Raw genomic sequence first — 22,566 nt, forward strand, 5'->3', positions numbered from 1 at the left:
TTATTTACGCAGAGGACTTCTGACTTTCGTGTGGCTTCCTGTGAATATGGTAGGATTTCTTTGAGTCTGAAAAACCAAACTTGTTTTGTTCGTATGGATATCAAAAAGTCAATGTGAACTACAAAATCCTCATTTAAATGTTTTTTTGTTTTAGGCAGAGGAGCTTCAGGCCTTGAGAAAAACCACCTCCTTACTGTGCTAACATGTCAGGCTACGAAGACAAGTTACATTTTGTAGAAACGATATGTGAACTACAAAATCCTCATTCCATGTTTTTTAGTTTTAGGCAGAGGAGCTTCAGTCCTTGAGAAAAACCACCTCCTTACTGTGCTAACATGTCAGGCTACGAAGACAATTTACATTTTGTAGAAATCTATAGCACGAAGTGTCAGTGTGTCACAAAGAATTTGTCGATTTGAGTGCGTGATATACGAGTGAAAATTCATCTATTTCACCCAAAGGATCATATAGTTCAGTTATTTCTTTCTGTTTACTTTCACAGTTTGAGTTGGGTCAGTCGGGAAAAAAAAAAATTCAACTTTAGAATAATAAATGCCTATGAGAACATGAAGCATTTAACTTGTCACTATTACACATCTTGTTACTACAAGCACTAAACATAACAAACATTCCCAATATCGTATATACCTTCTTGTCTACGGAAAAAAAAACATAAAAGAGCTGGTTTACAAGCATTCAAGATTGGTTTCTAAAGGCCCAAACTCAAGTGTCATTTTTCCAAAATTGAGTCCTTTGCTGGTGGGTTTACTAGGTCTCTCATACAGCCAGCAGACTCTATTCCAGTATGAGATGCTGACACTTCTCTTATTGTGTCTGATATTGTATCTGACTTCTCAATAGCATTCTCATAGTCTTTTGTATCAATACTAAGATAATCTGTCAGAACCTTTTTCACGCCTAGCCCGCGGTGTGGAATCTTGCTGCTAGTTATGAATGGCGATCTTTCACCCTTTGCTGGGCTAACTAGCTGTGATGGTGAAAAGCTTGGCGTGGCGAAAGCTGATTTATATGGAGTGCTTGAGATGGGCACTGAAAATGATATTGGAACACTCTTGTGAGCAATCACACCAACTTTAGAGAGTGATGAGAATTGATCTGAATGCTTGGTCAAGTCATCCACATATAGCAGATCATCAATCCGTGCTACAATATTAAAGGCCAGGCTCTCCAATACTCTTGAGTAGCTCTCCAGAATTGATTTCCCAACATCCTAGATAACAGAATAAATTTTTTCAATTGAGTGTCAAATTAAAATTAAAAGTCCTTCATAAATATCAATTTTTCTAAGAAATATGTGAACCTTGTTGTATTGAATTTTGCTCATATCTAAGGCTGTCTGTGGTAGACCAGGGAATCTCTGCTTCAAGCAAAGCAGTAGGCTTTCTGCTCTCTCTGCAAGCAATTCCCTTTTTTCTGCATCAACCATCAAGTCCTTAACCATTTCCCATGATGACTTTGAATTGGATCGGGTTGTATTATTGGCAGGTTTTGAGTTGGCTCTTTTGCGAAATACAAAGATTGAGGCCTCCACTCGGTTGGCAATCTCAATAGCTTGATGTTCAGTTGATAAATCAAGGCAATCTAGTAGACATTCAGGAGAAAACTGATCTGATGAAATATATCGATATATAATATCTCCCAAGCTGGCTCTTCCATTCTGAAACCAAGTTAAAGACAATTCAACAACCATGTTTCTTTTAGTATTGTGACAAAAGAAATATGTGAACATTTTATACCTTTGGGAGAGCTTCCAAGTATGATTCAGGGACTTCCATATCTGCTATAGTTATACTGTTGATTGCCATGGCAGCTTTTAATATCTGGTTTGTGCAATCGCGTTTGTGTTGCAATTGCTTTCTTGAATTTTCATGGAGGCCACCAGGGGGAACTCGGGGCACAGGCAACCACCATTTCTCCTCTTGGCGCTGAAGTGCTCTTCGGAAAGAGGATGATCCATCACCGTCAGGGGCCAAAATCCCCTGGTCAACATACCAGAACTCTGTATTGACAAAACTATCTAATATTTCCTGCAAAAAGGAGTTAAATTAGGAATGTCCTATTGAAACTGATGTTTTTTAAAGTGAAAACTGAAAAGTCCTAGAGACTCTTACAAGAAGCATGTTATCCAGTTTACGTAGGGCGGGTAGATTAACATAAAGATCTGAGCGGGGTCTGCAAGCCATGACCTGAATTACAATGAGCCCAAAACAGTGAAAACAAGTCAAAACACTTATGCCTTGGTCTGCACTACCTATGTACCAATCAAGATTGATATGGTTATAAAAAGTAATAAACTTCTTTTAAACGTCCCTAAGATAAGCAATAAACCATTGTGATTAATATAGCATTCGAAACAACAAATCCACTATTTGCAATGCAGCCAAAAAAGGGAAGATAATGAAGTGACTAAGACAAAAGTTTACTTGAATACTTGAAATACCTCAATCTGAAAATTTTACCGATAGTTTGAGATGTTGGCTGCCATAAATAGTGGTTAATGATTCAAAATTTGTACAATTATAATAAAAGTTCACAAAAAACTGATGGGGGCAAAGTTAATTTCTGCAGGACATTCAGACTTGCCCATAAAGCAGTAGCCAATTTGCAAATGCGCATTTGTACTTAGAAATGATTCTGCCTTGACAGCATGATGGCAGATCAGAAAAAAGATTATACAGCTTTTAACTTCATAATGGAATTCGATTGTACCTCAAGTTTGCTTCCATCTGGAAATGTCTGCCAATTAGGTATCAATTCGACAATGTAATCACTAACACAAAGAAGCCAATCCATCTCCCTTCGCCACATTGCTTTCTTTTCTGGAGATAGAGGTTCCAACCTCCAAAGTTGCCCAAATAGAGTGGCTACAAATTGCAAAATTGAGTCGAGAATGAGCAATAACCATCAGAAGGAGATTCAATGTAGTAGTTATATTTAAAACATAACCAACATCTCATAAAATTGCATTGCAAACCAATCAATGTAGTAAGAACTAGAAAACATTCAGAATGATGACATACCACAAAGATTAGTAATAGCATTTGAAATAGCCAATGCTGTGCAAACCCCATTTCCACAACCAGACATATCTTCTCCAAGCAGCAATTTTGAAAACCTTTCCTTCATCAGCTCAATCTCTATCATGCCAAAAACCCAAATCAGATTAATTTGAATTTTAACATTTGTGTGTGTGTGTGGTTGTATGTGTCTCACTGTGAGAGAGAGTTAAAACCTGATATTGCTGAACCTTGTTTCTCTAAATTCCTTTCATCCAAGCGGGGTTTTTCTTCATCTGCATTAACATTAGTACTGGTGCAGTCAGGTACCTCAGCTTTCTGAACAGGCCAACCCAATGAAGGAGGTGGTGAGGATGACTCAGAGCTACTGTGACTCTGTTCCTCGAGCCCTGTCGTCTCAGAGGTCATAAAATCAGAGCTTGAACTGCTCTCACGGCGCTCTTCTTCAATCAAATCCGCAAATGTTTCAATCTCAACCCCATTTTTCTTACACCGTTCATTTTTATCTTCAATGCCTTCCTTCTTTTCAATTAAAACGTCCATTACAGCCTTCTCTTCTTCAAGAACACCAGTCGAATCACAGAAAACAGAGTTGTTCACCACCATGCCATTGTACTGAAACTGGAGCCCTTTCAAGCAAAGCCCTTTTGAGAATGTAACTTTGCTATAGAAATTTCGAAGAGATTTCGATACCCAATACGCCAAAATGCAGAACGGCTTGTGGTTATCGAAGCTTCTGAGCCTCACCAAGGGCAGACAAAGCTTGAGTTGCTGCTGATGTTGTTTTTGTTGTTGGGTTCCTCCTCTTTCTTGTTGGTGGTTGAAAGCTCTATCCATAAGGTCTCAACCATGTCTGACACTGATAGGCAAAATGGAAAGAGATTGATGGATATGTTTCTTGTGGAGGAGCTTTATACTTGGCAGTAGTAGTAGTAGACTTACATGTGAAGGGTGGTGAAGCTAGTCATGATTACTCAAGCTTGCTCAAGCACATGATTTGAAAGTGACATGAATGATTTTGAAGGCCCTCTTCATTCAACCTAGTATTATATTTTTGAGCTCTCTATAATGAACTGCACCAAAATTTTCCCTGATTTTAAGTACGAGTGCTAGTAGACAGGAAATGAGTCTAGACAAGGCATTGTTTTGCTTTGGTTTGCTTAAACAAGGCATCTAAAATCATAATATGTGTATTAATTATTCTATGGTCGTTTGAAAAATATAATAAAGAAAGGTCATGGGAATCGTGTAAGCGACGGATCTGTCAATGATGTCTCTACCAATTTTAATCTTCATGATGTTCATAACCTCTTAAAGAAGCTCTTTAAAACGAGTTAAAATGACTGGATTAACCTTAACCAGAGAATGTACATTACCAAACAACCCTTGATGACCATTGTATTACTATGTGCTTAGGTTATTATGCCTTTTCAGTACCCTTTATTATGCTTCCGCTCCACTTTGTCTGCGATAATGTATTTTGTAAGTCATCTTTATATAATGTAAAAACAAAGCATCGAAATGTGGACTGTATAGAATATATAGCTCCTCTTGTTATTTTTACTCTTTACTTGCTGAAAGGAAAAAGAAAAAGAAGATAAATGAAAGATTCTTTGATGGGAAGCAAATCTTTGTCACAAAACACACATTGACTTTATTATGTGCATGTTGTTTCACTAGTCAACACACTGTTTCTTTCCCTTCGTATATTTGTTCAGGCTAATTCTTATTAGCACCTAAATTAGAAAAGAAAAAACAGAAGAAACCCCGATGACAAAGCAAGGAAAGAAGCTAGATTTTTTATTTTTTTTTGGGATGCTACTAGAAGCTAGATTTGGTTGGCTCTGGCCTCTGAGCAACCACATTTTGATAATACTAAAGACAACCTAAAGGGGTGTTTTGTCTTTCAGCTCAGGGCAAAAGTAAGTAAATTCAAAAAATTGCAGGCCACTTTGGTGAATTGAGAGGTAGACCCTGGGCTAACACTAAAATTAGCCTCCTTAATCAGACAGGGAAACTGGGAAAGGGACACCCAAGTGCACTTAGAAACAAGGACAGTGTACTTTCATTCCTTCACAATGGTGTTCTGTGGGACATCATTTAGGGTTTTAAGGTACAATTTGTAGTCGCAAGCCGGGTCTACGCAGTATTCCTATGTTAAACATGCTCTTATATTATACAATTCATGTTATATTAACTCAAAGGAGATTATAGATTTTACCAATCATACTCCTCTTAGAGCATCTCCAATGGTATATTTAAAGGCAAAATATTGCCTATAATAGAGAATGAGACCATAAAACTAGCATCCAACAGCTTCTCTATACTTGGATTTTTTTTTTTGCTCATGAACAGTAGCTCATCAAATCTGATGGGCTACTATTCATTCTCCAAATGTTTTTTTTTCTATTATAATAATCAGATATTGAATAAAAAAAATATTGAAAGATGTGTAGTTGTTAAAAAAAGAATAAAGAATGAATGAAGAAATAATATTTAAATGAGATAGAGAATGTGATAGATAATCTGTTGGAAAGTATATTTGAAAAAGTGAGTAGGTAATAACTAAATGTCACTGTTCATTCTCCAAACAGTATAAAAATTTGGAGAATTTGCTGGAGATGCTCTTAACCTTTTTTTTTTTTTTTCCCCTCTCTATTTGTTAGTTCAGCCCATGGCCCCGTATCTCAATTTTCAAGAAAAATTCAAACGTGAAAGTTTTCGTTGAAAATATAAAAAAATACAAATAAGTTGAACTATAAAGACGTTAGGCTCTTCAAAATACTTAAGGACTGTTTGGTAGTATATTTTAAACAACAATTTTCAGTGTTTAAACAACATTACACGTATTTTTACTTATACGTATTTTCAAAAAATACAAACAACATTACCAGAACAATATTACCATACAGACTCTTAAACTGCAGTTATTTGTCATCTCCATCGCCTGCCCAAACTAAAAATATAGAAGTAGTACAATGACCAATATATGCAGGCCATAGCCCATAAGTAGTAACGAGGAACGGTTTATTCGGTGTTATCCAATGAAGAGTATCTTAGCCCATTAAAAAAATGAACGAACAAAGCATAATCATTATCAAAAAAAAAAAAAAAAAAATATTGCGAGGAAATATGACACGTTTGCGAGAAAGAGTTGCAGTTGGGATTTCATGATAATAATCTCGTCTAACATGCACTGCTTGGCCCTTTTATCTTTTGTGACTTTCCTTGCAAGACTTTATGATTTTCGAACCTCCCCTAATTCCACTTTGATTATAGTGCTGGTTGTTCCAACTGAAAAATGTAAAGAAAGGCTCCCTCCAACAGCTAGCAATTTTTGTTTTTCTTGATGTTGACTGCTAATTTGAAAAACCGTAGAGGGAAAGGTTACTCAATTTTTTTTTTTCATGCTGTTCCTGTTTGTGTTCCCAGTTATTAAAGACTACAACTGCATAGACTACTTTTTTGGTTTCGAATTGTTGCGATTGATTTCCTTTTTTTAAAGTTTATACATGTATACCTTGTGTCCCTTCCATCAACCCCGCTCCATTTCAAATTTTGAATGTTGAACCTTTAAAAGGCCAGGCCCTTTTCTTACCAATAATTAGGTATGTAGTAAATTGTGTAATTGCTTAAACTTGTGTAAAACTGGTGAAGTCTTCAATTTGCTACTTGCACAAGGCATGAAAGAAGTAAATGAGAAATGCAAGAATCACTTACTATTTTGAATTTGAACATCAGTTAACACTTAAGGCTTGACACAGAAAATTTTCAGGTTACCATGACAAATTGCATTATTACATGCCCAAGGTTAGGTATGGGATTTAGTTTTATTTATTTATTTATTTATAGTAGATAATGGGAGAGGGAGAATGTGAGGTTCAAATCATAGATATCGAATATCATAAAGAATGTCATCACCTTTAAATCATCATTTACACCTAAATTTCTCTTATTTGATATGCTAAATCAATTTATCCAAATAAAAATAAGAGATTATTTGGGAGATGCTTTTGTCCAATGAGTCCTGTGCATTAGAATCGATAGGATGCTCATAAAAGTTAATTTTTAATCACATGTCATCATCTGCACAAGACATTGGACCAAGCCAACCCACATGAAGCCCAGTTTATGAAGAAAGAGTAGGCCTTTTTCATTTAATATCCAGTGTGGGCTGAGAATGGGCATACAGTGAAGGCTTGCTTCCTTGCATTGTTGGGCTGAAAATGAGCTTACAAGGAACTCCACTAGTAATTGGGTTACAAGAAGGGCCTACTTCCTTGAATTGTAGGGTCTAAAATTGGGCTTATAAGGAACTCCACGGTGAGTCAGATACGGGTGGTGAGATAATGACTGAGCTTTGCGCCATGACATCAAAAGATTTTCAAATGGGGATTGCTAAATTGTGGTTCAGGTTTCAGGGACTAAGGCCAAAAATATGAGAAATGCTAAGTTCACAGTATTTTTTCAATAAATTCTAGATGGTAAGTTGTTATAAATTTTAATTTGAACCTGCTATTAAAATTATTTTTTTGCTTATCAGTAACCATGATTTTAAAAACCGAACCGTTCAAAGAACCGAAAAGAGGAGTGGTTCTCGGTTATTTGGTCTGACCGGGATCGAACTAAAGGACCAATCGATGACGTTATAAATAATTTAATTAATAAATTTAAAAATGAAATAAATGTATAATATTAATAACTTGTCATATTTAATATATATATATATATATATATATATATCAAATATTTAAAAGAGTTTTCAACTATTCATGCCTTTTACTAAATAGGTATAAAAAAAATTACTAAAATGATAATTATTTTATAACAATTATCCCTCTATGATCTTTTACAATATAATTGAAATTTATAGATTTAATTGGACTCCCCTCAAATAAAATTTGATATGATTTGATAAGTTTTTATTTTTATTTTTATTATTATTTTTTTTTTATAGATACTTTTATACTGTAAAATAAATGGTACACAATTAAATACTCGTGACTTATAAAGTTACAATTTAAAATGTAAATATTAGTTTATATTTCTTTTGAAAAAATAGTATTCCAGTAATGCTAGAACCACAAATTTTGCCACAATTTGTGTATATGGCAAGTTGTGAGTGATGGAGTCATAGACCCACCACTTTTACTCTACTATTTACGACTTACTACATAAACAAGTTGTGTAAAAAAATTATAGCCCTAGCATTTTCCTAATATTCCACTCTTCACCACTAATATAAATTCAAAAGTAATAATATTATATGAGTAATACTACAGACACAAACTATTTTGCAATATTTTTACAAAATGCTGATGTGGCCAACCTTTTATTGGTTTTCATCTAGGCCCACTATTAGTATCATTTTTTCATTTACCAATAATCATTTATCACATCAACAGTTTGTAAAAAATTTTATAAATTAGTTTGTATCTGTAGCATTATTTATATTATATATATGAAAAAAAAAAAAGTAAAGTCAGCAGTTGTGTCACTCACGATTTCCTACTTTCCAACACTCACCTTTGTTGCCTACCCTCTTAAACATTAATTATCCACCACTCATCTACCTCTCAAAAGAATACAACATTAATAACATAAAAAATACGTCAGTAAGTCCTCTACTCCCATTGTTTTATTTTATTTGCTTCTCAAAAAAACAATTCAGTTTAAAGATCCAATTTCTCTCTTTGCATTTTGAAGAGTGGCGGAGCCATAGAGGATTATGTCCTGAGAAATAGAAGAACATGCATTATGATTTGATCCTTTTCTTTCTCTCTCTCTCTCTCTCTCCTTACCTAAATCGTAGTTGTGGCTGTGCTCCTACCGTTTCAGAGCTAAGAAAAATGTAGCATTTTCTGCAAAAAAATTCACTGTTTCAGCCCCTCTTCAAATATTTGCAAAACCAGTTAAACCAAACTGATTTCAGGTTTCACGGTTAAACCAGCAGTTAAAGGTTTCTCCTGGTTTTTTGTTAATTTTCCGTTTTTGTGAATAACCGAACCGGATTGATGTCCAGTTCTCGATTGAACCGTCCGGTCCGATTCAGTTTTTAAAACTATGCTAGTAACAACTTGCCACTTAAATTTTTTCATAAAGTTTTTGTGTACATAGTGTTTCTCGAAATAATATATAACAAAATACTCAACATCAATGATTTTATTTTAACTTTCAACACAATAAAATAACATAAATAATAAAATAAAATAATATATCTACTTCAATAAATAATTCATTTATTTATTATTATTTTTCTCTATTCTTCACTATTTTCAAGCACTTACGGCACTACCATCACCACCACAACTAGTGTGAAACTCCTATGGGAAGAAGAACTAAAAAGCCAGCAGCCACACCCCAAATCAGCCACAACACATACACAAACACAAACCTAGCAACCCCAAACCCAGCAACCCTAAATCAGCCAAACACAGACCCACCACACCTAGCAATACAAACATAGACCCACCACACCCACAGCAGAGAAAATAAAATAGTAGAGAGAGAGAGGGCAGCAGATTGAAGTCACAAATCGTAAGCCACCTGAAAAACTAAAAGCCAACCCAGATCACCACCAGAAAACTCTAATTTCACATTTTTGCCAAAGAGATAGAGAGAGAGATAGAGAGAGAGGTGAGGTAACAGGTTGATTTGAGTGAGTGGTTGTGAGGGGGTTAGTGGTGGCTTTGCCGTGAGGCACACAACTTTGGGACATTGATCTTCCACACGCCGATCTGCTAGAGAGAGAGAGAGAGAGAGAGAGAGAGAGAGAGAGAGAATAGCGGTGACTAAAGAATGAAGATGGAAGTAATGGTGGGTTTGTTGGCGGAATGGGTGGGGAGATCGGTGAGATGGGTCGGCATCGGGGTGGGTCAGAGCTGGGCTAGCGACTGGATAACGAGATCAGGATGGTGGTTGGCGGTGGAGGAAGAAGAAAGAAGATGAGGAAAATGGAGGAAGAAGTCTGAGGAGAGAGAAAAAAAAAACAAAGGGAATTAATTAAATATTGTTAGGTTATAAGAAATTAGGAACTAATGTATTAGAACTTCAATATATATATGTTGGCAAACCATGATCAAAACTTAAAATCTAGATTTATGCTACTCAAAGTATGTGTTTATGTAAAGTTGGAATCGAGTAATTGTAGGAAATTATTATACAATTTTTGTAAGGCTCAATCGATTGAAAATTAAATTCGATTGATCGAAACTCGTGCAGATTGTTTTTCTGCATAATTTTCCAACTTAGCTCAAGCCCAGTTTGATGTGTAGGGTTTTATGTTTTATGTCTCATATAAATAGAAAACCCTAGCCATGTTTTAAAGGTTGTTGTTACAGTGTGTGTGAATCTCTTGTGAGATCTAGAGGTGTTTGTCTTTGTACATATTTAGGGTTATTAAGATCGAGATTGATGTCGAGAGCTTGGTGATTGTTTTAGTTGCTGCATAAAGAGTTTAAAGAAAAACAAGTGGTATACTTGTGGATGCTGTGGATCTAAGAAAGAAGTAGTCCGTAGACTCGAAATTGTCATGTGGTCGTGGTAGTAAATTTTCTATTCGAGGTAGCAATAGGATGTTAGTGGTTTAAATCGCTATTGTAAAACTTCAATTCTTTCATAGTAGATTTGTTTTACCTTGAGGATAGTTAGGTTAAATCTTCCCTAAGTTTTTTACAGGTTTAGTTTTCCTAAGTTATCATATCGTTGTGTTCTTTATCCATTGCTTACATAATATGATTGTTATTTTTTTAATCTAGATTTGAATAATTTACCTAAGTAATCACTTGGCTAAATAACTAGGTTAAATAACTGATGTTTTAAGGGGTCTAAAAATTTACAAATATTACTATAAGTCTAAACACAACTATAAAATAATATATATTTTTTTTACCTATGAGCTATATTGCACAATGAAAAGTAACTATGCACTAGAGTTGTGTAACCATATTTTTGTATTTGATGGTGTTAAAAATAACAATATAACTTTTTAGTACCACTAATATTAATGCTCTAAGTCATTTTTTTTTTGGGTAAATTCTACAAACCTGCCTTGGGGTTTGTGATAATACCAATTAGGTCCAAAATATTCTAAAACCTACCAATTTAGTCCTCAAAAGTGAATTTTATCCCTAACTTTCTTTCTCTCTCTCTAATCTGTCTCCATTCCTCTCCCCTTCTCTCTCTCTCTCTCTCTCTCTCTCTCTCTCTCAAAACTCACTGAAGGGTAGGGACAATCCCGGAAGGGTGCTTCTGGAGATCAACTGGTTGGCTTCCTTCCAATCTCTGTTCTGCCATTCCTTTCTTTTCTTATAAATTCTTCTTTTACCCTATCAAAACCAACACAAAATTATTCAACACCAAAACCCCATCTCTAGTCGAACCCAGAAACATACCCTATAAAACCAACAAAATTCAACACATTTACACAAACCATTCACCACCAAAAACCCATTTTTAATCAAAACCCAGAAACCTACTCTACAAACCAACAGAATTCAACACAAACAAAACATTCACCACCAAGAACCCATTTTTAAATCAAACCTAGAAACATCCACTAACTTTTCAAGAAACCAATACATATACACATGATAAAATTACTGAACAATCATCCATAAAATTATAAGATTTATTTATGTTAGCTTAGACAAAACAAAAAACTTCTCTTTCTATTCGGTGAGGTCCGATTTGAAGATTATGGATCGGGCTTACTTGGTGATTCAGCACGCGATGTCTCAACTTGAGGATGAGTTTCAGCATATTTTGATTCGGAACACTGTTCCTCTTGGCGCTAAGAGACTATACGGCTCGATCCGCCAGCGTAGCCTTTCGTTCCCGGTCAACAATGCCAAAATTATTGTCGGAGAAGATGATATGAGTGTGGTGGTCAGTGGCTTTTCTAGTGGCTGTGGGTGATATGGGTTTGTTGGGCTGTGGGTTTTGAGGGAGATAGAGAGAGAAAGAGAAGAGAGAAGGGGAGAGGAATGGAGAGAGAGAAAGTAGAAGAGGAAGATTTGTATTATCACTTAAGGGTAGGGATAAAATTGTCTTTTGAGGGTTAAATTGGTGGGTTTTAGAATGTTTTGCATTTAATTGGTATTATCAGGGTAAGTATGCGAAATTTACCCCTTATTTTATTTTTTTGAGAAATGCTTTAAGTCTATTTTAACTTCCTCTTTCCTCACTCTCATGTGTGTATTTGTAAAAAAAAAAAAAAAAAAAGGCCTATTTAAACTTAATTGTGATCTATATATATGTATATTTGCCTTGCTCATTCATACCTCTTGAGTTGAAACATTTCGATATAAACAATTTACATCCACTTTCAAGCACACAGCCATGAAAGCATTCGACAATTTGCCATTTGGGACCGCATTCAACAACATATAGTTCAAACATTGTTAAGCCCCATTTATTTCTAGAGAGCGCTTTTGATTTTTGATTTTTTTATTTTCCTTTTCTTTGAAAAGTATAAACCGTGCACTTGTGAGGTGTCTACATCACTTTGGGTAGATTTTGTAATTTATGCTCTTTGATGATTGACCGAGTATCACAACAATATTCCAAATTTCCTAAACTTGGTAATTAAGGCGGCTGACATCCTGACATCATCTCTTACCTCAGGTTTTTTTTTTTTTACCTCGGGTATCATCAATGATCTATCTACGTTAGAATTTGTAGAACGATTTGACTTGACTGAGATTTCAGATTCATCCATTTGCTATACCTCTATAAAAGGCATCAGATCCAAAAGATGGAGCCAAACATTTGAATTGCATCACGAACTTAATTGTTTAGTGCAAGGCCACAAAAGTGTCATAATGGGTGAAGAGGTAGTGTTGTTTGGTACTAGGGGGAGTCCTTATACATGCAGAATAGAAATTGCTCTGAAACTGAAGGGAGTCCAATACAAATACATTGATGAAGATTTAGCCAACAAGAGTCCTTCGCTTCTGAAATACAATCCCGTTCACAAAAAAGTTCCGGTTCTCGTTCACAACGGAAAGCCTGTGTTGGAGTCCCTTGTTATTCTTGAATACATTGATGAGACCTGGCAAGGCTATCCCATCTTGCCTGAAGATCCTTATGAAAGAGCCACTGCACGTTTCTGGGCCAAGTTCATAGACGAGAAGGCAATTTTCTCTCTTAAATAGAAATTTTGTCTTGGAAACACACTTGGTCTTAGCATTGATCAAAGGTGGCATAATTGGCTTTCTATGTTGATGCTGTTGTTCAAAAGATTATCCGAAAATGAACCACATAAATTGGCTATGTTGATTTCTATCTTCTCTCTTATTTAATTTTTGCATCAACAAATTATTTCACAAAAAATAAGAGACGACAAAGGAGAACATGAGAGTTACGTTTGGCCTAGTTGGCCTACATCCACATGATTACAATAGTCTATATTTATAATGAAGATCATATGTAAAAGTCAACTATAATTTTTTCTTATTCTTTTTTCTGACGATCAATCTCGTGATTAATTACCAATCCCATGATTTCCTTTGCAAATCAATATCCTGATTTGGTCTTCACTTTCATGGGAAATGAATTATACTTTCCAATATGTATGATAATTGATAAATGATAACAAATTTTTTTTTTAATTTATAAATATGATAAATGATATATGAATGTGTGTACCGAAGTATATGTATGTATATCTAGAAATGAAGCATAAAATATCTCACATTAAAATTTAAGTGTGTACTCTATTTCTTTTTGCAGTGTTTCCCTGCAATATTTAAATCTTGTTGGGGCGAAGAGAAAGAGCGTGAGAAGGCTGTAGAAGAAGTATCTGTGGTTCTAAAAATACTAGAAGATGAGCTAAAGGAAAAGAAGTTCTTTGGAGGAGAAAATGTTGGGCTGGTAGACATTGTTGCTGTCGTCGTAGGCTTTTCCCTTGGAGTTTATGAAGAAGCTGCGAGGGTAGAGTTGTTGAATAAAGAGAAACTTCCTAGACTATGTAACTGGATCGATGACTTTTTGAGCAACAGTTTTATCAAGGAAAGTCTACCTCCCAGAGATAAACTAATTGGCTATTTACGAAATCGCTTTAAGAGCGGCAATGCGTCCAAATAGATGAATTTACACGCTCCACTAACAGTTGGTGAATATCTACTACATAAATAATCCACCTCTGTTATATATAGGCTCCCCTAATGTGTTTTGTAATTGAGTAGTGTCTATTAAGCACACTCTAGTATACACATATATAGTATACCTAAGCTACAATTTACAAGGGAACTCATGAAGCCACAAAAGTTCAAATTGTGACTCAAAGTCATGAGTTCTCTCGTAAAACACAATTATGTACCGTAAAAGATTTCCCTTATCAATACCATAAGGTTATCACTTGAAAGATTGAGCCTTGAATGGCAAAGCAAGTTGGTTGTCTAATTAGTTAGGTTCTATATATTTAAGTATAAATGTTTAGGTTCTAAATGATTTATGTGTTGGCAAACCGAGTACATAAACTTGTCTAGGAATAGATTTTAGTGTCTATAAAGTGTTTTAGATATTGCTCAAAGTGCTACAAGTCAGAGTTCAAGAACATACAAGTGGCAAGAAAAAGAATTGAAAAGTTGAAGAGCTCAACCAATTGAGATGCGATTTGCAAATTTTAATTAAAGCCCGTTAGACCATTAAACGTTTAAGGTTTTAGTTTAGACCTATTTGGTAAATAAAGAAAACCCTAAAGCACATTTTTCAAGTCTTGAAAAGCTACTCTTTTGAGATTTGAGAAGTTTTGTGCTATTTACTCTTTCAAGCATCTACCGGAGATCATTCTCATACTACAAAACCAATGGAATAAAGTTGCAACTCATGCCTCGGATATCAAGAACACTAAAGACCAAAGGGATGAAGTAGAGGTTTATGTTGGAACAGGTTTACGTTAAAGAAGTCTGAGGGTTTCATTTCTAGGTTTGATAATCGTAGTTAAGTTTACTACGAATTATATGTTCATGACTGTAAACTTCTATTTGATATAGTGGATTGCTTTCTTGGGGTAGTTCCCTCGCAAGTTTTTTACCTTGAAAATGGTTTGTTTCATTGGTTTTCTTAGGTTATCATATCTAAAATGCATTTAATTTTCTACTACATGATATTTGTGATGAATGCTTAATCTAGATCTACATAATTGGCTTATGTATTAACTTGGCAATAAACTTAGGTTAAACAGACTTTGTTAATAGGGGTCTAAAAACTAACATAATTGACATGAAATACAATTAAAAATAAACCAAAAGAAACTTATCCTAGCTAAAAATTATATAATACCCCAAAAATATAATAATGTTGAATTCCTTCATTTCGCATCATTGATAATGACATTAATGAGTCTCATTATGAATTTAGTTAATAGAACTTACTATCATATGATAGTCGGGAATATAATATTATTTGTAATTTTAAAAAGTATTGTATAATCAATATTTTAGAATATGAGAAGAGAAACTATAATATGAGTTTTACTAACATATGCCCTAAGGGTATATGTTAGTAAACAATTTTAGGAAACTTTTTTTATTGAAAAATGAAAAAATAATTAACTAATTTTACGGCTTATTCAATTTTTCATAATTTTTTTTTATTATGGATAGTTGATGTATGCCGTTCGTCCAACCTACACGAAAGACGTAACGATTTGGACATTGTCTTGAAGAGAGACTCGGTGAAATAGACATGTATATGAACACGCTAATTACTTGCATCCGGACAAAAAGACCCTATGAAGCTTCACTATTCCTTGGGACTAGCTTTGGGCCTTTCTTGCGCAGCTTAGGTTGAGGGTGAAGAAGGCCCCCTTCCGCTAGGGGGGGAGCCGTCAGTGAGATACCACTCTGGAAGAGATAGAATTCTAACCTTGTGTCAAGGCTTACAGACCAAGGGACAGTCTTAGGTAGACAGTTTCTATGGGGTGTAAGCCTTCCACTCAGCACTGTCGGATCACTAAGGTTGACTTTTGTCCCTACTTGACGGGTGGGTCTGGCAGTTAAGCTCCCTTCTGCCTTTGCACTCATGGGCCAATTTCCGCCTAGTTCGAGGAAACCTTTGCATGCCGGCATTCATTAACCGAACTCATGTAATATTATTGTACTTTTAAAGGATTGTATAATTATTGTCCTTTCAAAGGATTGTATAATTAGTACCGTAATCATTCAATTTCTGTGGTGTAGGCTCCGTTTATGCCAAGGAAGTCAATGTCGTATCGGAGACTGTACCATTTTGACTAGCGGTACGATATATTTCGGGTATCGGTCAATACCGATGTACCGTTTCGGGTTTACCGCTATATTATATTTTATATATATATATAATTTATAATTTATATCTTTGCTAGATAATTTTTCTAAAACTTTAAACTTATAAATTTTCTTTGCTTTTATATATATATATATATATATATATTAGTCGAAGCATATATAGTAGCCGAAGTTAGTATCACTGTATCTTAAGTTATATTATCACTACCACAGTACCACGGTACCACCCCCAAGTTAGTATCACTGTATCAGTGCTTTAGCAAAAAGAAAAAAAAAGTACTAGTGCAATGTGCTTGGATATTAGATCTCAAAGACGACTAGGCGGGTGAGTTTTGGTGAAGATATCAGCAGGTTGGTCGGCAGAGGAGATGGAGAATAACTGGAGATTGCCTTTCTTGAGATGCTGGCGTGTGATGTGGCAGTTGATCTCAATGTGCTTGGTGCATTCATAGAAGACATCGTTATGAGCAATGAAGATAGCACTACGATTATCACAATAAAGAGGAGTAGCAATGGGCTATGGAGCATCCATGTCAGCCAAGAGCCATCGAAGCTAGACAAGCTCGCTGGTGGTGTCAGCAAGAGCACAATACTCAGCCTCAGCCTCAGCATGGGAATGGGAAACCGCATCCTGCTTCTTGCTACGCCATGGGACAAGAGAAGTACCCCACAAGAAACAAAAACCTGTGATGGAGTATCGATTAGTTAGATCACCTGCCCAATCCGTGTTTGAATAAGCATGGAGCTTGAGAGAAGATTGAAAGGAGTAGTGAAGACCATGATAAAGTGTGCCCTTGACATATTGGAGAATCCGAAGAATAGCAGCATAATAGACAAAATGAGGGGGGTCCATGAACTTACTAACCATACTCACGGCATGTGAAATATCCGAGCAAGTGACAGTGAGATAGATTAGACTACCAACTAGCTGACAAGAACGAGTAGCATCTGATATAGGTTTACCATCCAAGGGTGTGAGCTTGGCATTGTATTCCAAGGGAGTGGAAACAGTCTTGTTGTCTGTGATACCAGCCTTGGAAAGAAGGTCAGAAGCATATTTAGCTTGGGAAAGATAGTATCCATCAGAGGATGAGGTAACCTCAAGCCCAAGAAAATAGCTGAGAGTGCCCAAATCTTATATTTCAAAAAGCTGACTAAGGAAGTGCTGAAGAGAGCGGTACCTGCAGAATCATCTCCAATAATAATCATGTCATCAACATAAATAAGAACAAGAGTGATACCAACAAAGGATCTTCGAATGAAGAGAGCAGTGTCATGAGCTAAACATTTCAAACCAAGCCAGAGGAGCCTACTTGAGGCCATAAAGAGCACGATGAAGGCGACAAACTTGACGGCCTGAGTTAGTATAGCTAGGCGGTGGTTGCATGTACACTTCTTCTTGGAGGTTTCCATTGAGGAAAGAATTCTTCACATCCATCTGATAAAGAGGCCAACAGCGAATGACAGCCACAACAATGAGACATCTAACAGATGTAAGGCGAGCAAAAGGAGTAAAAGTTTCATCATAGTCAATGCCATATTCCTAAGTAAAGCCTTTGGCAACAAGGTGAGCCTTGTATCATTTAACAGATCATCAGCCTTGGTCTTGATCTTGTATACCCACCTACAACCTACTACAAATTAACTAGGAGGCAAATCAACCATAGCCTAAGTGTGATTTCTGTGAAGGGCATCTAGTTCTTCAAATATAGCTTGCTTCCAAAGAGGGTCAGTATAGGCCTTACGATGGGTGTGAGGCTCATAGAGGGTGGCAAAAGCAAAAGAGCAGTGATAATCAGTGAGACAAGGAGGAGGAACGCTTACTCGAGTAGAGTGACGAAGGTCAGGACCAACAAGAGACTCAGGGGACGATGGTGCCACAGGATCCAAGATAGGTGGGTCATGTGTCGGGGAAAAAACTAGAGATAAGTCTTCTGGAGAGGTAGCCGATGTTGAAGAATCCTCCACAAATTTAGGATAATGAGGAAGGAAAAGATCAGTAAAAATGGGAGAGTCTAAGGAAGAGGACACAAGAAACTACTGAAGACTCGTGAAAGGACAATGTTCCCAAAACTCAACATGACGGGAGACACGAAGGCGATGAGTGATGGGGTCATATAGAGAAAACCCTTTTGGGATACACCATAACCAAGGAAGCAATAGAGACGAGCACGAGGCTGGAGCTTTGTTCGTTCATGAGAAGGAAGAGAGACAAAACAAGCACAACCAAAAACCCGAAGAGATGAGTAGTCAGGGGTTTGACCATAAAGGAGCTCAAATGGTGACCTGTTGTGTATGGTCGATGATGGAACACGATTAGTGGTGTAAACAGCAGTGAGTGTTGCCTCACCCTAAAAACGCTCAGGAATAGAGGCAGAAATGAGAAGGGTGCGGACAACATCAAGAATGTGGCGGTGTTTTCGTTTTGCACGACCATTTTGTTAAGAGGTGTAAGGACAAGACCGGTGGGCGAGAGTACCTTTGCTATCTAGAAAGGACAAGAAGAATTTATCATTATATTTTTGAGCATTATCTAACCGAAATATCTTAACGGTGCTATTAAACTGTGTTTCAATCATTCTATGAAATGTTTGGTAAATGGACACAAGTTCAGACCTATGGTGAAGCAGATAAATCCAAGTATATCGAGAAAAATTATCCACAAATATGACAAAATATCGAGATCCCCCCTTAGTGGGTACTGGTGCCAGATCCCAAATATTAGAATGTATAAGATCAAAAGGCGTTGAAGAAAAAGAGTCACTATTATTAAAGGGCAATTTTGTTTGTTTGCCAAAATGACAGGAAGTACAATCAAATTTTGGAAACTGAATTGAACCTAAATGACCTTAAGAAGCTAACAACTAAAGACGAGATAAAGATATTTTTATAAATAAATTTATGCTTTAAATGCTCTTAATTAAAATTAATGGCACATGACAAAAGGTTAATATTAAAAGGAAAATAAATTAGAGAACAATAAATTAAAGATTATTTGTACTTTTTTATAATAAAAAAATGAAATGGACCATTATCAAAATTTTATTCAAAATTTTGACATTAAAATAGAGGGACCCCCCCCCCCCCCAGTTGTATTATCAAATTCCTCATTGAAAATATGACTAGGACTCTCCCAAAGTAGGAGCAATTGCCTCTATAGATTTTTTTTGTTTTTTGTTTCATAAAGAATGAGACTCAATAGAGAGATCAACAAAAGATTGAAATTGTGGAATAGGGAAGGTATGGATAATCTTATGTTTACATAAGACAATATGACAAAAGACTAAGTTATTTGGTTATAAGTTGTGACATTTATACATTTTCTTTGTTCAAGATTGTAACCTAGACAGCAACATATACTGAGAGTGTGATTGTAATTTATTGCACTCGTGAAGTTGAAGGACGAAAAACTAGGCACAATTAGAGTCTCTAAGCTAACTATAGTTAGGAGAAGTGCCAAATAGGTATTCATAGGGTGTTGATTCAGCAAAAGGGATGATGAAGGAAAAGTTCGTCAGTCATTATGAGGTCGTCCAAATAGGGCCGGTCACACTTCTGTGTCAGGACGGAAACAAGAGCTCATTCAAATGGTCATCGGTGTGGTGCCTGCCACAACGTCTCCGATGCCAAAGTCAATGTGAAAGAAGGTTTATAACAATAAAACAAAATAACTCAGTATATCTTCTGACTATGTGTGTACCTTGTATTGGCGTTGTGAGGGCTTTATATATCCCTCTGGATTCTAGCCGTTGTGGATGGTACTGTGGTGTTAATATCTTTCTTGATAACGTCTCCAACGGAGTAATGGAATTCAATACGTTTCCAACAGCTTGTCCAGCTGGTTTCATAACCGTTCGGGACATTATTGGCAGCATTGAATAGTCTTAACATCCTTGTCAATGATGCGGATACTCGGTCAGGTTCGTCTGTGGAGGCGATCTCGTCTGTGTTTGACTTCATCAGTCCCATCAGCTGCCCCCAAGTTCTATGGTCATCATGACGTGTCCTGACAATCGTAGAAGATGAAAGGTTTTTTTTTTTTTTGCAGGCGACTTTTGGGATTTTGCCCCGCATTGAATGCGTAGTGACGGCGTTATGCTAGTCGTGGCCATGTGGCATGTTACGATTGGAGAGGGCTTATGTCCTCATTGTATGGCCCTTGGATTTCCCGCTGATTTTCAGTTTGCCTTGATCTCTCTTTTAAACTTCTCTTCTCCTTATGGTACCTTTCATTTTCTCTAAAATTTTAGTTGTGTCTCTGAGTGCTTTCTCCTCTCAATTTTTCTTTGTTGTTTTTCTTTTTAAGTTGGTGCGCGGTTGGTGTTGAGCTTCTCGCCTTTTCTTTTCTGAGGTACGCTTTTCTTTCTCTTTTCTTTCTTATTCTCCCTCTTTGGTGATTGTAAATATCTGATTTTTCTTTTCTTTTGGCTTCTGCTTTCAGTTTTCGGGAATTTTAGTATTTTCTTATTTTTCTGCATTTTTCTTTGGGTGTTCATGGTCAGTAATTCTGAGGTTAGGATAGCTTGTCCCTCAATTTCCTTTCTTTTTATGCATGCTTAGGGGGGTCTTTGGGTGTTTTCCCAAACCTTGAGAGCTTCATTTTCGAGGGTAATAGCTTGGGTGTTGTTTTGGGTGAGTTGTTTCCCTTGCTTCGTCAGTCAGTCAATTGGTTTGAGGGTTTGGTGAGGGAGCAAGGCTCAATGTCTGAGGTTAGGTCCAGTGATCTCGAGACTGGGCTATCGTCTAGTGGTGAGTAGGTAGAGGGGAATACGACCCTCTTGACCCTTAGAGAGGTTAGGGCCTTTCATGCCCTCGTGGAGGTGTGTGGGCTGGATGCTAACACCGTGGGTAGATTTAGGGATAGGTTTCAAGTTCCAGAACGGGTTCGTGTTCGTAGGCCCAATGATGAGGAGAGGGCGTGCCAATTTTTTCCCGGTGAAGTGCGCTTCTATGAGGCCGCTTTCACTTGTGGACTTAGGCTCCCTGTTCATCCATTTATAATGGAGCTTTTGGATCATTTTGGTATTGATCCCGGGCAACTCATGCCCAATTCATGGAGGATAGTGGTCAATTGTATGGAAATATGGTTGGCCACTAACGGAGATATGACCAAGATGAGTGAACTCGTCTATCTGTATCGTTTAAAAGAGTCTAAAGAGTATGGATACTATGAGTTGGTACCCTGGGAGAGGAGAGGCAGGATTGTCAAGGGTTTACCTTCGTCCTTCAAGTACTGGAAGTCTAGATTTTTCTTTGTGTCCGGGGACAATTTTGAGACTCCCTCTTGCCGGGATTGGGGTGATGTCCCAAGGTTGCTTCGTTGGTGGGGGACCCCGACTTTAGGGGCGTCAGTATCCTTTCCTATCATCTTTACCTTTGTTGGATCCACTGTTATCGTCATTAAACCCTTTGCCTTCTTTGCAGTTAAGAGGAGGCCCAAGCTTAAAAGCAGGCACAAGGACCGTGTTGAAAAGGCAATTGAGTACGCCCAGACCATCGAAAACTGGGACGACCTAGTAGACCCGCGGATGCTTGCCTTTTACCATCTTGGCCCTAACCCGTTCCCTTACGTTCTGCGGAGTATTGACATCGAAGGAAAAAAGCATAGGCTTTGAGTTCATCAGTCTCGGTCTTTCCATCTGCATTTGATTCTTTTGTCCTTTTACAAGTGTTTCCTTCTTGCAGAAATGACGACAAAGTTTAACAAGGGTATGTACGAGAAGATGAGGTCCAAGAAGGACGAACCACTGTCTAGTATTGGAAATAAGGTGGTCTGTGTCAAGGGGAAGGTTTCCTCCGTCACTCTGACTGCTTCCGCAACTCCAATTTTTTTTGGCGCTGAGACGACGAGGATGGCTTCTCCTGCCACCTCGGTTGAAGAGATCCCGACTCCCGCCTCAAAAAGGCCACGCACGTCTGATAAGGGGAGAGACAATGGTTGCTCGTCTACTATCTGGGATGATGAGAGGCTAGCTGTGGACAGGGCTCATGGAGTCGTGATTGCAGAGGATTTGCAGGTGTTCTCGGGTTTGCCTCCAAATGAGCTGGTGGGTCGTCACCTCCATAAGCTCGTCCAGGTAATGTGCTTGAGCGAAGTTTTCCTTTTCACTATCTATGTTGGTGTTCTGAGGTTAAATTTCTTTGCTCGTTTCCTTCTTGTTGTTGTTATTATTTTTTTTAGGTGTTGAGGGAGAGCATCCATCTTTCCTCGGAGTATCTCGCTCAGGGGGCTAAGGTCGATTCCGCGATCTCTCGGA

The 22,566-nt window shown here is 37.0% G+C and overlaps 2 protein-coding genes and 1 long non-coding RNA gene across 3 annotated transcripts; 1 reads left to right on the forward strand and 2 right to left on the reverse strand.

The window, feature by feature from the left end:
* Window positions 1-521: 521 nt before the first annotated feature.
* On the reverse strand, window positions 522-3,994 carry LOC142609939 (rop guanine nucleotide exchange factor 7-like). The gene is made up of 7 exons (XM_075781664.1): window positions 3,254-3,994; window positions 3,042-3,158; window positions 2,731-2,885; window positions 2,133-2,207; window positions 1,758-2,048; window positions 1,322-1,678; window positions 522-1,231 (listed from the first exon to the last, which is right to left on the reverse strand). The coding sequence occupies exons 1-7, from the start codon at window positions 3,873-3,875 to the stop codon at window positions 731-733; spliced, it is 2,118 nt and encodes a 705-aa protein (XP_075637779.1). The 5' UTR covers window positions 3,876-3,994; the 3' UTR covers window positions 522-730.
* A 4,660-nt stretch (window positions 3,995-8,654) lies between these two features.
* Window positions 8,655-12,025, reverse strand: LOC142609530 (uncharacterized). Its single transcript, XR_012839622.1, has 2 exons — window positions 11,751-12,025; window positions 8,655-8,899 (listed from the first exon to the last, which is right to left on the reverse strand). It is a non-coding gene; the product is annotated as an uncharacterized LOC142609530 (long non-coding RNA).
* Window positions 12,026-12,701: 676 nt separating this feature from the next.
* Window positions 12,702-14,403, forward strand: LOC142609529 (putative glutathione S-transferase). Its single transcript, XM_075781132.1, has 2 exons — window positions 12,702-13,171; window positions 13,770-14,403. Exons 1-2 carry the CDS (start codon window positions 12,860-12,862, stop codon window positions 14,121-14,123), a joined length of 666 nt encoding a protein of 221 aa, XP_075637247.1. The 5' UTR covers window positions 12,702-12,859; the 3' UTR covers window positions 14,124-14,403.
* Window positions 14,404-22,566: the final 8,163 nt, after the last annotated feature.

The sequence above is a fragment of the Castanea sativa genome, chromosome 9 (assembly GCF_040712315.1).
Source record: "Castanea sativa cultivar Marrone di Chiusa Pesio chromosome 9, ASM4071231v1".
Taxonomy (NCBI): Eukaryota; Viridiplantae; Streptophyta; class Magnoliopsida; order Fagales; family Fagaceae; genus Castanea; species Castanea sativa.